The sequence below is a fragment of the Sus scrofa genome, chromosome 1 (assembly GCF_000003025.6).
Source record: "Sus scrofa isolate TJ Tabasco breed Duroc chromosome 1, Sscrofa11.1, whole genome shotgun sequence".
Classification (NCBI taxonomy): domain Eukaryota; kingdom Metazoa; phylum Chordata; class Mammalia; order Artiodactyla; family Suidae; genus Sus; species Sus scrofa.
The window spans coordinates 4,819,958-4,834,994 of record NC_010443.5 but is presented as its reverse complement, the minus strand read 5'-3'; the positions used below and the strand labels follow the sequence as shown (position 1 = coordinate 4,834,994).

Genomic DNA, 15,037 nt, shown 5'->3' with positions numbered 1-15,037 from the left:
TAATAAAACATACTTCAGCTTAGTCAACACCTAAGATGTGTTGAATGACATAGTCCTTGCACTCATGATAGTTCCGTATTGAAATGGAAAGTGGAAATAATAGTGATTTTGTTTCTGTGACATCATTGACTCTGTCATTTAGAATTTATCCTGAGATCAGTCAGGCTCACCATTTAGGAAATTTGTTTGGTGTGTTCTTACTAAAGAAATGTGTGTGCTTCCTATGCTGCCTATAACATTTATCTAGTGATTGAACTTTTTACTGAGAATTAAAAATCATTGTGTGATTTCTGTGAACCCTTTTAAATTGTATTATCCAACAATCAATATATATGTTTCTTCTCTGCTGTATATGTGTGAGGCACTGTAGATGATAAATCAAACAAACAAAAAAGAGATGCTGGTTTCTGACTTCAAGGAATACCCTGCAAAAAACCATGCAGATCATTGCATACTATGTGGCAGAGGGCTGTAAGAAGTGGGTACAAAGTATTCTGAGATCTTTACTTTGCAAGAAGAAAGAACTGTCATTAGGAATCAAGAGAACACACAGATATCACAGAAGGAACACTTGAGCTCAATACACTGTGATGAGGATTTGACATGTTTGGTGGGAAGGAAGGAGAAAGAAAAATGTTACAGGGAACGAAAAATTTGAGGTACCTGTGAACATGTGTGTGAACAAAAGGGTAATAGCAAAGATAAAGGTTTGAAGGTTAGGGATTTCTTAAAGGGCCTTGTGTTTGTACCTTACACTGTCAAAAATATTGTCATCTCTTTGTGTCGTAAAACCCTTGTTGGCTTTCATTGTTTTAATGTTCTAATTTTAATTGGTTAAATAATTTTTTGTTTTTCTAAGTACTTGTTACTTAGCTTCTAGAAGGGTAATCATCATGTTATTCATCTGAGTTTGTTTTGAATGGTTTCAGCCTCTTATTGTATCTGTACTCAAAGGATGAAGATTTGACATAAGTTAGGATATCCAATTTCAAATGCCACAGATTTCATATTTTGGTTATTATTGGTTACTCTTCTTCACTTTTACATCTTCTGGGTGTAAAAGCGTCTTCTTAGATAGCCGTGTGCCATGAACAGAAGATGGGTGTAAAGGCCTAATATATGAAAGGTTTTTGCAGAGTGATTCCTATCATAATTACTATGCAGCATAGTAAGACATGTTTGGCTGCTTATCTAGAATTAATATAAAGTTAGAGAAAGGATATTCATCTCCCCAGAAAGTAGGAGACATTTTGATATATTTATTCTTTTTTCTTTTTTAAAGCATAATAGTTTCCTTGATTCTTTTTCTCAACTATTATAAGCCTGAACAAACTGGTTTTAGTTGATGAACGAGTATAGTTCTGACATGAATATTGGTTGGTATTTCATTTATGCTAATGAGTAGATGAAAGTGAGAATCACAAAGACATATATCAAAAGTTTATTTGTTCGTAAGTGACCAGAGCAGTTTATTAGCTGATTGGATCATGGTTTTGCTACAGGAAAAACACTGTCCTATTCACAGTGACTTCAGACACAGCAAACTTAAATTTAATCTACATTGTTAACGTTTCCTCCTTTGTTATGGTAAGTCACTAAAACAATAAATCAAATCAGAGTATTCTGGTACTTTTAATTAAAAACGATTGTATTACTAGACTAGTCATGGCTCTTCTCTCCTCTTAGACACTTGCATAAGATAGGCTTACGAGTGTTGACTAAAGTAGAGGTGGCCATTTTTGATCATCTGCTAAGTGGAAGACTTTATCAATATACGTTTGTATGTGTGTGTTTCATACCTCCTAAATTGGTTATATGATATGAGGTAAGGTTTGTAAGATATCTAACTAAAATCACCTTAGGTATATTAGACACAATGTTTAAAAACAAATTATCAATTTATTGTACAAAAAGCAATCCAAAGAATTGCTGTTTTAAATTGTTTCTCAAAAATTTAAAGCATAAATTACTCTTTAGCACTTCTTATAAGTGTTTCACTGAAATGCTTTTGGAAATGTACTTTTTATTAATTATCTGTTTTGATGGTGTGCCACAAAAGGTTTTATCTTTAATTGTAGATTTCTTAAAAGGTAAATGGAAAGATTTGCTGTAATACTTTATATTTTGTCATTGGGAGAAATCTATTTAAAATTAAGTTAGTATCAAATAATAGCATTAGACATGGTTGTTGTTAACCTCTTCTGTGGAAATTAACATGCCACTTGGTAGAAATATAATTGGCAAGCCACAGAGAGGGTCTGTACTTAAACACTAGGGTTAATGAATACCTTTCTTTTTTCTTTTCCTTCTTTTGGCCTTTAAAATTGCAGTTAGCTTAGGCTGTTTGAAATGATTTTCTTTGAATGTGTTGTGACATTGTTTTAATTGAATGAAATTGCAGAACTAGCATGATAAATCAACACAGAATGAATTTTAATGCAAAGCAAATGATATTAACTTGGAAATTGGTTGCAGTAGACAAAGCAGCTGCTATGATTAATTTTTTTTTCATTCTCTGCTTTTACACCCTTTTGAGAAGGATGACCTTGATGGTTTAAGAATCCTGGTGGTTATACACTTTAATACATTTGAACTGTTTTTGTTTTTTTCTTTTTGTTTGGTTCTGGGGCAGTAGAGATTGGTTCGTTTTTAAGGTTTGGAAATTTTTGTTACAGATATAGTATGTTGGTTTTGACTAGTTTTAAAACATTTTTAGGTTAGTAAATAATAATTGCAAGAATTACTTAGCCATGGTAGAAGTCCTTTTCTGTGAAATCTTAATAGCATGGTTTCAACACGAGAGATTAAATATGCAAAGAGAATGGGATGTGCCGGAGAGTGTCTTCTGAGTATTTGTGTGTCATGAAGTGGAGGAATACTTTGGCAGAGGACGCAAATGAAAAGCAATTACATATTAGATATTTGAAGTAATAAAGTACTTCTATTCATAATGCATTTTTCCAAACATTCTTTGCCATGCTCAAGCTATATAATGTATATCTACTATATGAATTACTTTGGGAAAAATACCTATATAGAGCACAACTATTATTGAGGAAGAGCTGGTAAAGGCTACTTATTTTAAGAAACAGTCAAAATAACAAATAGACCAAAGGCATTTTCACAGATTTCTTGAGCGCAAGGAGAATTTCTTTCCTCCTAAACAAAATACAACACAACACAACAAAACAAAACAAAAAAAGCCCAAACCAAAAAAAAAAAACCCAGCATATCTTTCACTCTTTACTACCTAGCAAGCTTTGAACATGTTTCTTTAAGTTGAATTTGAAAATGAAAGTTTGTTTTCTATTCTACTGAAAAATACTGAAATGAAATAAAATGAATAAGGGATGGGATGGGATTTCTTATTTCTGATCAGGTTGTTTGAGAGAAGGAGAGGGAGTGAAGTTTTCTAGAATCTGTGACTGTGTATAAAGGTGGATTTAGCAAATTGCAGAAAAGCAAGAAGAGCTTGCTCTAAATGAACACAGAGCCAGGCCTGTTGATAGGTTGTCTGTGATACGTCTTTTTTCTTTCTTAGATCCTCATTCTGATGTTGCCTGTGCTACCTGAAATTAATGTCGGTTCTAGATCTATTTAGATTAAAAGATAATCTCTTAAAAAACTTCATGGACTTCTCTATTAAGGACAAAGGGTAATTTAGACCACCTGAGCAATTCTAGTAAAACAGGACACAGTAGGAAAAAACATCTACTTGAATGCATCAGTGACCCAGCAAGATTGTGAAGAATTGCCAGTTCAGGATCCTAGGGAGGACTGAGAATCAGGGGGTTGTAAGCCCGACTTTGGGGAAATCCTTGTCTTCTAGGTATGCTTGCTAAAGAGGACAGGTGAGAGGCTGAACTTTGGGGGACATGGGTTGGAGTCTGTAACCTAACCATGTGAATTCTCTCTCATGCCCAGTCTTTGCTTTGGGTAGGGATTTGATGGGTATCATTCTGAGGGTAAGAGTGAACCTTAATTTCCTAGGCATTTACAGACTCCACATATCAGCATCAGAATTGTCTCAACCTTAATAAGTGAAATTGTATTGAAGTGATCTTGGGTTGCTAGTTAACTGTATGTGCCTGGCAAAAGCTAACATTCTCTCTGGAGGAAGATAACATCATTTTTGGCCTATTATTTCTGTAAGCTATTTAGTAAGTACATTGTCTGGCACAGTACTAGAAAGAAAATAATCAAACTCATAAAGTAAGGTGGCATTTACAAAAGTCTGAAGAAACAAGACGAAAGAAACAAATTCATTGGGACTCTAGATACTAGAATTATTAGACCCAGACTTTATAGAGTTATGCTTACTATGTATAAGGAGGCAAAAGACAAGTTGGAGAAGTATGGCAGAGAAATGGGAGCTATGAAAGAAGAGTCAAACTGAATATCAAATATGGTAGAGAAATAGAAATTTAAAGGAAAATCAAACTGAAAAATTCCTTAACTAGAATTAATAGGATTAATAGAAGGTTAGAAACTTTTCAAGAGAGAATTAGTGAACTAGAAGTTAACTCAGGAGAAAACTCAGCATGGAAAGGCAGAGGGGTAGAAAAACTAGGAGAGAGTGTAAAAAATGAAAGGAATGTGCTAAGAGTCTAATACATTAGAATTGAAATATTAGGAGAAGAGGAGAGAGAGAATGGGACAAAAGCAGTGTATGAGAGAGGTATGGTTAAGAACTTTCAAACCAAAGAAATAAAGTCAGAGATTTATGGAACTCTGAACTAGAAGTTGCAAACTGTACTTAGGCCCACCACAGTAAAACACCTGAAAACTAATGTTGAGGAAGAAATCTTAAAAGTCAACAAAAAGAGGGAAAAGATTACTCTTAAAGAAGCAACAGTAGGTCTCATAGTTCATATCTCGGAAGTGACAGAGGAAATCCGAAGACTAGGTAAGGAATCTTCAAGGTGCTGAAGGAAAAATAACTACCAAACTAGAATTCTGTACCCATAAAAATGAACGCATTTTCAGATGAGGAAAAACTGAGAGAATTAATCACCAGAACACTTTTTGCTGAAGGAATACTAAAGTGTGTTTTTCAAGCCAAAGAAAAGTGACCTTAATTGGAGAGCTGAAGATACAGAAAGGAATAAAGAACAATGAAAATGGAGAATGCTTAAGTAGATCTGTTTTATTTTTATTTTATTTTGCTTTTTAGGGCCGTACTTGTGGCACATGGAAGTTCCCAGGATAAGGGTCAAATCGGAGCCACAGCTGCTGGCCTACACCACAGCCATAGCAACACCAGATCCAAGCCTCGTCTGTGACCTACACCATAGCGCACAGCGACGCCAGATCCTCAACCCACTGAGCGAGGCCATGGATTGAACCTGCAACCTCATGGTTCCTAGTTGGATTTGTTTCTGTTGCTCACCATGACGGGAACTCCCGCATGAGTAAATATAAATGCATATTATCTGTATGGAATGATAATGTCCTTTTGAGTTAAAAACGTTAAGTTTGAAACACAACTAATGGTACTTAAACTAGATGGGGCATTGTATGGGGAAGGGGTGAAAATATGGATTAACAATAGTGTTTGATAATTCAGCCATGCTTGTCTAGGGTAAACAAGTTTATAACTTTTGAGCTAATAGAAGGGAAAAATGAAATAGAAAACATTTAGTTTTTTAAAGCTATTTAGTAAGTACATTGTGGACATAGAAATATGTCCATATTATTTAAATTTTCAAATTTGTTGGAGTTTCCTGTTGTGGCACAGTGGAAATGAATCTGACTGGGAACCATGAGATTTCGGATTCGATCCCTGCCTGGCTTGCTCAGTGGGTTAAGGATCTGGCATTCCCGTGAACTGTGGTGCAGGTTGCAGACGTGGCTTGGATTTGGCATTGCTGTGGCTCTGGCGTAGGCCAGAGGCAACAGCTCCGATTCAACCCCTAGCCTGGGAACCTCCATATGCCGTGGGGTGTGGCCCTCAAAAGAAAAAAAAATAAATAAATTTTCAAATTTGTTGATATAAAGCTTTTGTCTACTTTACTTATTAACCTACAGGATCTATAGCAATGCCCTCTCTTCACTCCTTACTGGTTATCTATGTTTTCCTTCTTCTTGATCAGTCTTCTCATATAATCTGCTTTTGCTGACTGAGATAGGCTGATTTCAAAAAATGGCCATAATTATCCATTTACCCCTAAAGGGAATCTACCATTTGCATAAATGTGCAGCTCCTCTCATCCCCTGGAACTGTGCCAGCATGGTGACTGGCTTTGAAAAAATTCTCATTTGCATCTGTGTACAGCCCACCACTCCCCAGGAAAGGTGGCATGAAAGAAAATAAACAGGATTGTAAAAGAGAAAGTATTTAGTAGGAAGGTGGATACATATCATATAGTATAAAGGGCAAAGTGTTCCAGTTAAAACTCAAAGATTGCAAGATTGGATAAAGAAACAAAGCTCATCTAGGTAGTGTTTAAAGGAGTTCCACTTAAGATATAAATACAACAAAGAGTCGAAAGTAGTAAGATTGGGGGAAGATATACCATGAAAAACCAAACAACAAAAAATTTTTATCTCTATATTAATATCTAGGTTTAATGGCAGAAGGTATTACTAGAGATAAGGAGGGCCACTTCATAATGACAGAAGGATATAATTTTGTGTATACCAAATAACACAGCCTCTGCACATAAATAGAACTAGAAGGAGAAATAGACAAAAGTTAAATCAGAGAAATTTGGACAGTTTCTGAACACCCATGGAATATTTAGAAAAACTGATTATATGCTACACTTTTTAAAAGCAAATCTCAATATTACAGGATTGATAATATAATATATGGTGTGTTTTTTAATTACAGTATAGGAAGTTAGAAATCAATAACGCAGATGCTTAGGAAATTCTTGTATGTTTGAGGTGAGAAAAATACATTTAAATATTCAATAACTATCAAAATATTTGGTCTGAATGATGGTGGATATAGTACATATCAAAACTTTGGGATACAGCTGATGGCAACTTAGAGGAATACTTAAAACTTGAAAAGTATACATATTAGAAAGAAGAAAGAGTACCATAAGCTAAGCGTCCATGTTACAATGTTGGGAAAAGTACAGCAGATTAAACCTAAAAGAAGTAGATGGAAGGAAGAAATAAAGGTAAGAGTAGAAATCAAAGACCAAAAAACCCTACAAAACGAAGATAATGTTTTGAATGGCTCTTGCTATGTTGTAATGAACAACCCCAGAAATTTACGTTAAACCAACCACTGTCTGTTTAGCTTCTGCTTCTCTTCTGCATGCTGGTCCTTGGCTGGGATCAGCAAAGCAGTTCTGATCTGCGTCTGCAGTCAGCTGTGGGTCAGCTAGGCATCTCGGCTTTTATGAGTTGCCTGGCTGTTGGCTGGGTGGGACATTGATGGTGACTAGGTTACTTGCCTTTCATTCTCCAGTAGGTTAGTCTGAGATTGTTTACTTGGGAATGATAGGGCTCTAGGAGAGTAAGACTGAGACTTACGTAGGCTTTTATTTAATACACGTGTTTCTTTTCATACATTGTATTGGAAAGCCTGTAACCATGCTGGCACAGTTCCACTGGATGAGAGGAACTGCACATTTACACTGCAGATGGTAGAGATTCCCTTTAGGGGTAAATGGATAACTATGGCCATTTTTTGAAATCAGTCTGTCCCAGTCAGCAAAAGTAAATTATTTGAGAAGACTGATCAAGAAGAAGGAAGATATAGATAATCACCAGTTAGGAGTGAAGAGAGGGCATTGCTGTAGATCCTATAGGTTAAAAAATAAAGTAGTCAAAAGCTTTATATCAATGAATTTGAAAATTTAAATAATATGGACATATTTCTAGATAAACACAAATTACCAAAATTGACGTATGGAGGCATGGTGAATTAAGTAACAGTTACATTATTGTTGAAAATTATGCATAGAGAAAAAACTCTAGGGCCCAGGTGGCTTCACCACTGGTTTATCTTCAATATTTAAGGAAGAAAGAACACAAATCAGTTTCTACAAGCCATTCCAAAGACTAGAAAAAGGAGAAATGCATCCTAAGATGCTTTGAGGCCTGAATAACCTGATGCCAAAACCCCAAGATGCATATTCTGAAAGGAAAATTAAAAATTACAGATTCCATTTGTGAATGTAATTAAAAAAAAATCATCACCAAAATGGTAGCAGATTGAACCTTAGCGATTTATAATAAAGTATAATGCATCATGATCAAGTTTATTGTAGAAATGTAAGGTTGATTTAAACATCCACTCATGGTTTTAAAAAAAACAAAAACTCCGCAAACTAGGGCATAGAATGGGAATTTTCTTAATCTGGTAAAGTATATCTACACAAAGTCTACAGATTACTTCAACTTTATAGTAAACTGTTGAAAACTTTGTTCTTGAAATCTCGAACAAGTCAAGGATGGTAACATTTTTATTTGACTTTGAACTCAAGATGTGCTGGCCAATGCCATAAGGATGGCAAGAAAGGAAGAATGTGATTGAGTTACATATTTTTTCCTGTCCATTATTTACAAGTGGTATGATTATTTACCTAAAGAATTCAAAAGAACATACAGAAGAATTAGGAGAATTAATAGCGAAGAAGTAAGGTTATTGTGTTCTTGTTGTGGCTCAGCAGAAACGAGCCTGACTAGTAACCGTGAGATGGGGTGTAGGTCGCAGATGTGGCTTGAATCCTGTGTGGCTATGGCATAGGCCAATGGCTGCAGCTCTGATCCGACCCTAACCCAGGAACTTCCATATGCCAAAAGCAAAAAAAAAAAAAAAAGGTTGCTGAGTACAAGATATGATAAAGAAAGATAGATTATATATGTTCATATGTAAAAAATAAAAATATCATTTACACTAGCAAAAATGGACCCCCAAATGTCTAGGAATATATCTAGCAAAAACTGAGTTAAGGCACAGTATAACAAACTTTTGTATTGTTGAGAGAAATATAAGAATACCTAACCAAGTGACAAAATTATGACATATTCATGGTTCTAACGATTCTGTTGTACTATTCCAGTTAAAATGATTGCTAGTATCATTTTAGAAATTGACCAACTATTTGTAAAATCTGAATGGAAATCCAAAGGCTGAGACTTAAAAAAAAAATCTTCAATGAGTATTCATTGCACACTGGGCATGGTTCTTGATGTTTTGCGTGTGTTCATCTTCTTTATTTCTCATACAAACCCGAAGGCTGAGGCACTCTTGAGAGAAGAGCAAGGTGAAATAACATGCTATCTTGCATATTAAGGTTTTAAAAATAAAGTTAGAGTAAGTAATACAGTGTGATGTTAAACCATGGATAAACAAATGATTAATAAAGTGCCCAGAAATAGACCCAAGTGTATTGTCATAAATATCACTGCACTCTAGAGTAGTTGGGAAAGGGTAGTCTCTTCAGTAAAATATGCTAGGACAATTGGGTATCCATGTGAGAGAAAAAAGGTTTTTGTCTCATCACAGACACTCTTTCTTGGTCCACTGTAGACATAAATATGAAGTCATAACTATAGAGCTTCTAAAAGTTAATATGAAAAGATGACTTGATGACCCTGGGTTGGGGAAAGACTTCTTTTAAACAGAACACTAGCTGCTAAGAGAAGACTGATAGTTGGAGCTACATTAAAATTAAATGTGATTTAATTGAGTTCAATCAGATTAAATTCAGTCATCATAGGACACCATTAAAGATGGAAATGGGAGTTGGAGTTCCAGTTGTGGTTCAGCAGTGACGACCCCGACTAGTATCCCCGAGGTTGTGGTTCGAACCCTGGCCCAGCTCATTGGATTAAGGCTCTGGCATTGCCATGAGCTGTGGAGTAGGTTGCAGGTGCAACTCGGATCCTGTGGTTTGGTGTAGGGCGTTAGCTGCAGCTCCGATTCAACCCCTTGCCTGGGGACTTCCATGTGGTGCTGGTGTGGCCCTTTAAATAAATAAATAAATAAAATAAAAGATGGAACTGGCAAGCCACAGGATGGGGAAAGACATTTGCTACACGTGTAACCACAAAATAGAAATCAATAAGAAAGTTCAACAACAATAGAAAAATGCTGTAGGAATTTCAAATGTGCTTCAAAAAGAGTATATCTGAATGACCAAAACCATAAGAAATGTTGGAGGAGTGGGTCAAAAACTGTTCCTCATCTCTTTGGGGAATATAAATGTGTACAACCATTTTAGAAAACAATTTAGCTCTAGCTGTTGAAGGAGATTTTTAAGGATAATATCTCCTTTATCAGCAGTCTTTTCCCTAAAAGAACAGTCTTTCGTCTGCCTTTATTTTATACTCTTTCATGTTAGAGCCTTCCTCAGATCTTTGATGAACCTTCTTTCTCTGTACGTGTTTAAGTATGAAACACTGAGAATTTGAATTCAAAACTTGTGTTCATGAACTGGGCTTGCTTACTGCAAGCTTCACTTTCAGTTGATCCCCTGAAGCTATGCATCAGCCTTTGAGAATGGAGCCAAATGCTGGATGGTGGAAGTCTTTTCTTTGGGGCATTTCAGATTTTCTAGAAGTGAAAACTCAAGCCTATAACCTCAAAGATACCTGGCTTTGGTGTTCTGTGGTCAGGGAATGGTCAGTTCATCTCTTCTTCCTGGTTTTCTGCAGAGCTCAGTGTCAGGTCTCTCAGGAGTTCTGTAGGGCAAATTTGCTTTTTGATCGTATGCCCCTTCTGTGGGCATTCTGAGCTGAATTGTTGATTGAGGGCCTGAGATTTCCTAAAGTGAATTGTAGTGGACTTCATAGGCTGTTGTCCACTCTGTGCTGGACTTTGTATTGGACCTTTTATATATATTGTGCTGTGTACACATGGCAGTCCTCACTAGAGCAATATCTCCATAACACGATTGAAGCTTATTTTATGTGACTTTCAGATTCCTAATAGTTATTTAGAATTGGGCTTGGATACCAGTTGGGATCTATGTGCTTTCAGAGTTTAAACAGTTAATCATAGTACAGTACTTCGGTTTATTTAGATTGGAGATATTAGAAGGGGTTCTAGTTGGATAACTACAGGGATTTAATTTGGGTAAAGAGATAGATAAAGTATTGTATGCCAAGGAACTAGGGAAGGAGAATGGGTTTTATTTGAGTGTAAAGAGGTCAGTCAGGCAAATTTCATAATTTATAATCTGTAGAGCTAGATCAAGGATTTAAGCCCTTGAGTCTCAACTTGGGATGGAAGTTACATCATAATCCCCTGAGGGAGGAAAGCATTCTCCTGTCTTTATTATCTACTAGCCATCTTTCATTTGAGAATCACGTTTGTAGGACAGGAGTGCTGTTGACAGCTTAGGCAAAGTAAGAAGCTGGTGGAGTACAGAAGATGGAAGAATTGCTCTGGCAGCAGTAAATTTTGGCACATTAGTATTATATAATGGTACTCTGACAGGAAAAAATGCAAGAAAAAAGTAAGAAGCATAAGAAGCAGTAACTTACTTGGTTTAATGAGTAAATAAACCACTCATGGGTTTTTGTGAAGCTGATACTATGAACACTCATTTTTTTTTTTTGATCTTTTATTCAGGTGACATGTAAATGCAAAAATTTACTTTTCGATATTCAGAGTTTGGTATTCTTCTGTTGGCCTTTTTAAAAAAATGACTAGAGTTTCCTCGTGGCTCAGTGGGTTAAGGATCCAGTGTTGTCACTGCTGTGGCTCTGGTTACTGCTGCGACACGGTTCACTCTCTGGCTCGGGAACTTCTGCATGTTGTGGGTGCAGCCAAAAAAAAAATAACTACTTTATATGAGTTCTTGAAGTTTCTGTGGAGAGATGATAATTCTTTGTTTATACAGTTATTTTTATCCTATTTATGATGAGTTAAGATTTCTTGCCAGAGTAGTAGTATAAGCTAAAGATAAAATGGAAAATAGGAAAATAAAGATGTATATGTAAATAAAATTGTGCAAGAAATGTGATAGAAAAATGTAGACTCATGACTTAAATATTTGCCATAGGGTAGAATCCAAATTTGGCCATCAGTGTTGTGGCAGCCACCCCCAAAATACCGTTGTCTGAACAGTTGCTTTGGAGAAAGTATAAAGATAAATAAGATAGGAATTTCCCCTAAGTATTTCTGTAAAAAAGGCAATCACTATTTAACACAACAAACAACAGTTCACTGAACGATGTCATGAAGAATTTTTAGAAGGGATTTGCATTCTTGTGTGGCACCCAAGATTTTGTCAAACTCTTTAATATACTGTGGTTTAGATTTTGTGTGATGGATAGTTCAGTACGTGTTTCAGTACTGTTGTTCAGTCCCTGTTTTATGTAGATCCTGTTATTCCTAATCCATAAATTGTATTAATACATACGAAAATTATGGTCAGACTAAACCATGAGCTACTGTAATTACACCCTCAAACTTGGCAAGAAAATTGATAAGATTTTATTTCAACTTAGTATTTTTAAAAATATATCTACAGTAAGTATATACTTTAAAATAAATTTAACTGAATAATATATGGTGATTTTTTTTTTTTCCTCAGTTTAATTTTGTTGGGAGAATCCTTGGACCTAGAGGACTTACTGCTAAACAGCTTGAAGCAGAAACAGGATGTAAGATAATGGTCCGAGGCAAAGGCTCAATGAGGGATAAAAAGAAGGTAAGTCTTTGTTTTCCTTGTTTTGATTTTTTTGGGGCGGGGGGGGGGGCTGCGCCTGAGGCATGTAGAAGTTCCCAGACCAGGGATCAAACTTGCACCATAGCGGTGACCCAAGCCACTGCAGTGACAACACAGCTGCACCTCAGGAGAACTCTGAAAGTAAGTCCTTGAAAACGGGGCAGGTCTTTATGTCTGTAGTTTACTTACGCTTTTGAATTTTAATAACAAAATATCCAGACCCTAAAGCACTATACATTATTTCGTGTCAGAAACTTTTAAACTTTTTAAAGGGGTTGTCATGATATTCCCTTGTTGACTATCATTTTTCATTTAGCCAACTAATGTATTAGTCAGTCCATCATATTAATTTTGGCATTTACACTTGAGAAGCTGCCAGTTTGGAAATTAGTCACACTATAGTGTGTATATAAAAACATAACTGAAAGTTTGAGAAATCAAAAATGTTTCTTTTGATGAAATTTAAATGAGAAGGATCAAATGAATAACATTGGATGTATGTCATCTCATCAGGAGAGTTGGTAAACAAAAAAAGGCTTATAACTAGCCTCTCTAACATGAGTCATTTTGGTTGTCACCAGCATTCCGTGCTGATAAGTTTTCTAGACAATGTACTTTAAAGCATATTGTTCATGTTTTCTGCTTTTCTTTTGCCAGTTCTTGTTTTTTTCTAGTTTAATTAATAAACATCTAATTACCTACTTTAAATATTGTAATTAGGAAGGCTTCATTTGCCTTATTTCCTTTTATCCAGTAATATTTTTGAAATTTCTGTCTGTGCAAAAAAAAATTTGCTTTTTAAAAAAATAATCTAGATTTTGGTTGTCAAAGATTAAATTTGTTAGGAAGGATTTGTTTTTTGTTGGTTATTTTTTTTTTTAAATGCGTTGTCTTGAAAGAGATAGCAAATGATAAACCTGTGGTCAGCTTATGTTACAGCATTGAGTTGCTTTGTGGAGCTTATGGAATGAGCACCAGACCTGTAAGGTATTCTGACTTTATTCTGATATGCTTCCGTTTGAACTTCGCATCTCATTTTGTTTAATCTCTTCCATAAGCTGATTGGATCTCAATCATTTTCTTCTCTCCTTACAGACAAATAATGACTTAGTGGTTATATTGCAAGTGAGAGGTCCTTTATAATATTGATTATCTTTAAATCATATTGTAAGCTATTCTTGTCAGCTAAGTATAAAGATATTTTGAGGCAAGCATGTGAATTCTCCTTGAGCATATGTAGCTGTTGTAGTTAAAACAATTTTTCTTTTTTTTTTAAATTAGAATCTTAAAAAATCTTTGAGCATGTTCTGGATCAGCTGAGTGGCAGTCTGGTGTTGCCATGCTCTTTTTGCACAACTCCCATGTTTGCACTTGGTTTCCTTGGGATTAAGTAATGCCAATTTAATAGCCTAGGGACAATGAGGTGAACTGTCAGCAACTGAAAGACAACTCTTTACCACAAGGTTAGTGTATTCATCAGTTAAACAATTGATTATATGTCAGTTAACAAAGCGTGTTTTGCCCTTTCCTCAGTCCCTGTAAATTCTGTAGTAATGGTCCCATACTTATTCCATTCACACACTCATAGGCACTGAGGATTAGAGCTTGGAACATTGTAATGAGACATCAGGAGTTCTCTTTTCATTGGGAGTTGAACTTGTAGCTTGAAGAACACTTCTTGCAATCTTTGGCAGAAGATCATAATGGCTAAGAGAGTAAGCTCTGTAACCCTTCAGTTTTTAGTAATTGAAAGGCATAGATACCCCTCCCTCTTTTACTCTCTCTGATAAAAGATTTTGTTTGAATCTTGTTTCTATCACTTAGCTTTGTGATTTTAGCAAATTAATCTTTGTGCCATATAGTGGGAGTAATGATGTCACTTAATCTCTTATGATGGTTGTGAGGATTAAATCAGTTGTAAAGCACTTAGAACAGTGTTTTGACATAGTATTTGATCAGTTAATGACTGTTCCTTATAAATTTTATATTAACATTATGAGTTAGTACATTTTGTTTAAACTCTTAATATTGTATCATGGGGAAATACTACAGTTTTTTAAGCTTTGGAAATGACCGTACTTTGTTGTTGCTTTGTGACTTTTGAATATCCCATATTCTCATGGCTTTTCTGTTTTGTTTTTCTGATAGTTGTGGTGTGTCCATATTCTCTCTTGTTCTTAAGCACAAGAAGCATTTTATTTTATTTTTTTTTAAATTTGTACTGCTGTCTAATAAAATTAAAAACTTGCAGATTATACATAATGCAAGAAAACAATAATAAAATAAGATCCCAACAGAATTTTTACTGCAGGTTGCATTTTTAGTTTTACTAAAGTGCTACAGATGAACATACTTTGTGAGTTATCAAGTTAATTTGAACAGCTACCATATGTTTT

General features: G+C 35.3%; 1 protein-coding gene across 10 annotated transcripts in view; it reads left to right on the top strand.

Moving 5' to 3' along the window:
- Positions 1-15,037, top strand: part of QKI (QKI, KH domain containing RNA binding) — a 150,812-nt gene that overhangs the window by 48,392 nt on the left and 87,383 nt on the right. For all 10 annotated transcript variants that reach the window (XR_002341609.1, XM_021083632.1, XM_021083630.1 and 7 more), the window contains 1 exon segment: positions 12,507-12,623. Coding sequence is in view for 9 of the 10 variants with exons in the window: in XM_021083632.1 (XP_020939291.1) it covers positions 12,507-12,623 (117 nt within the window). In the remaining variant the exon portion in view is untranslated.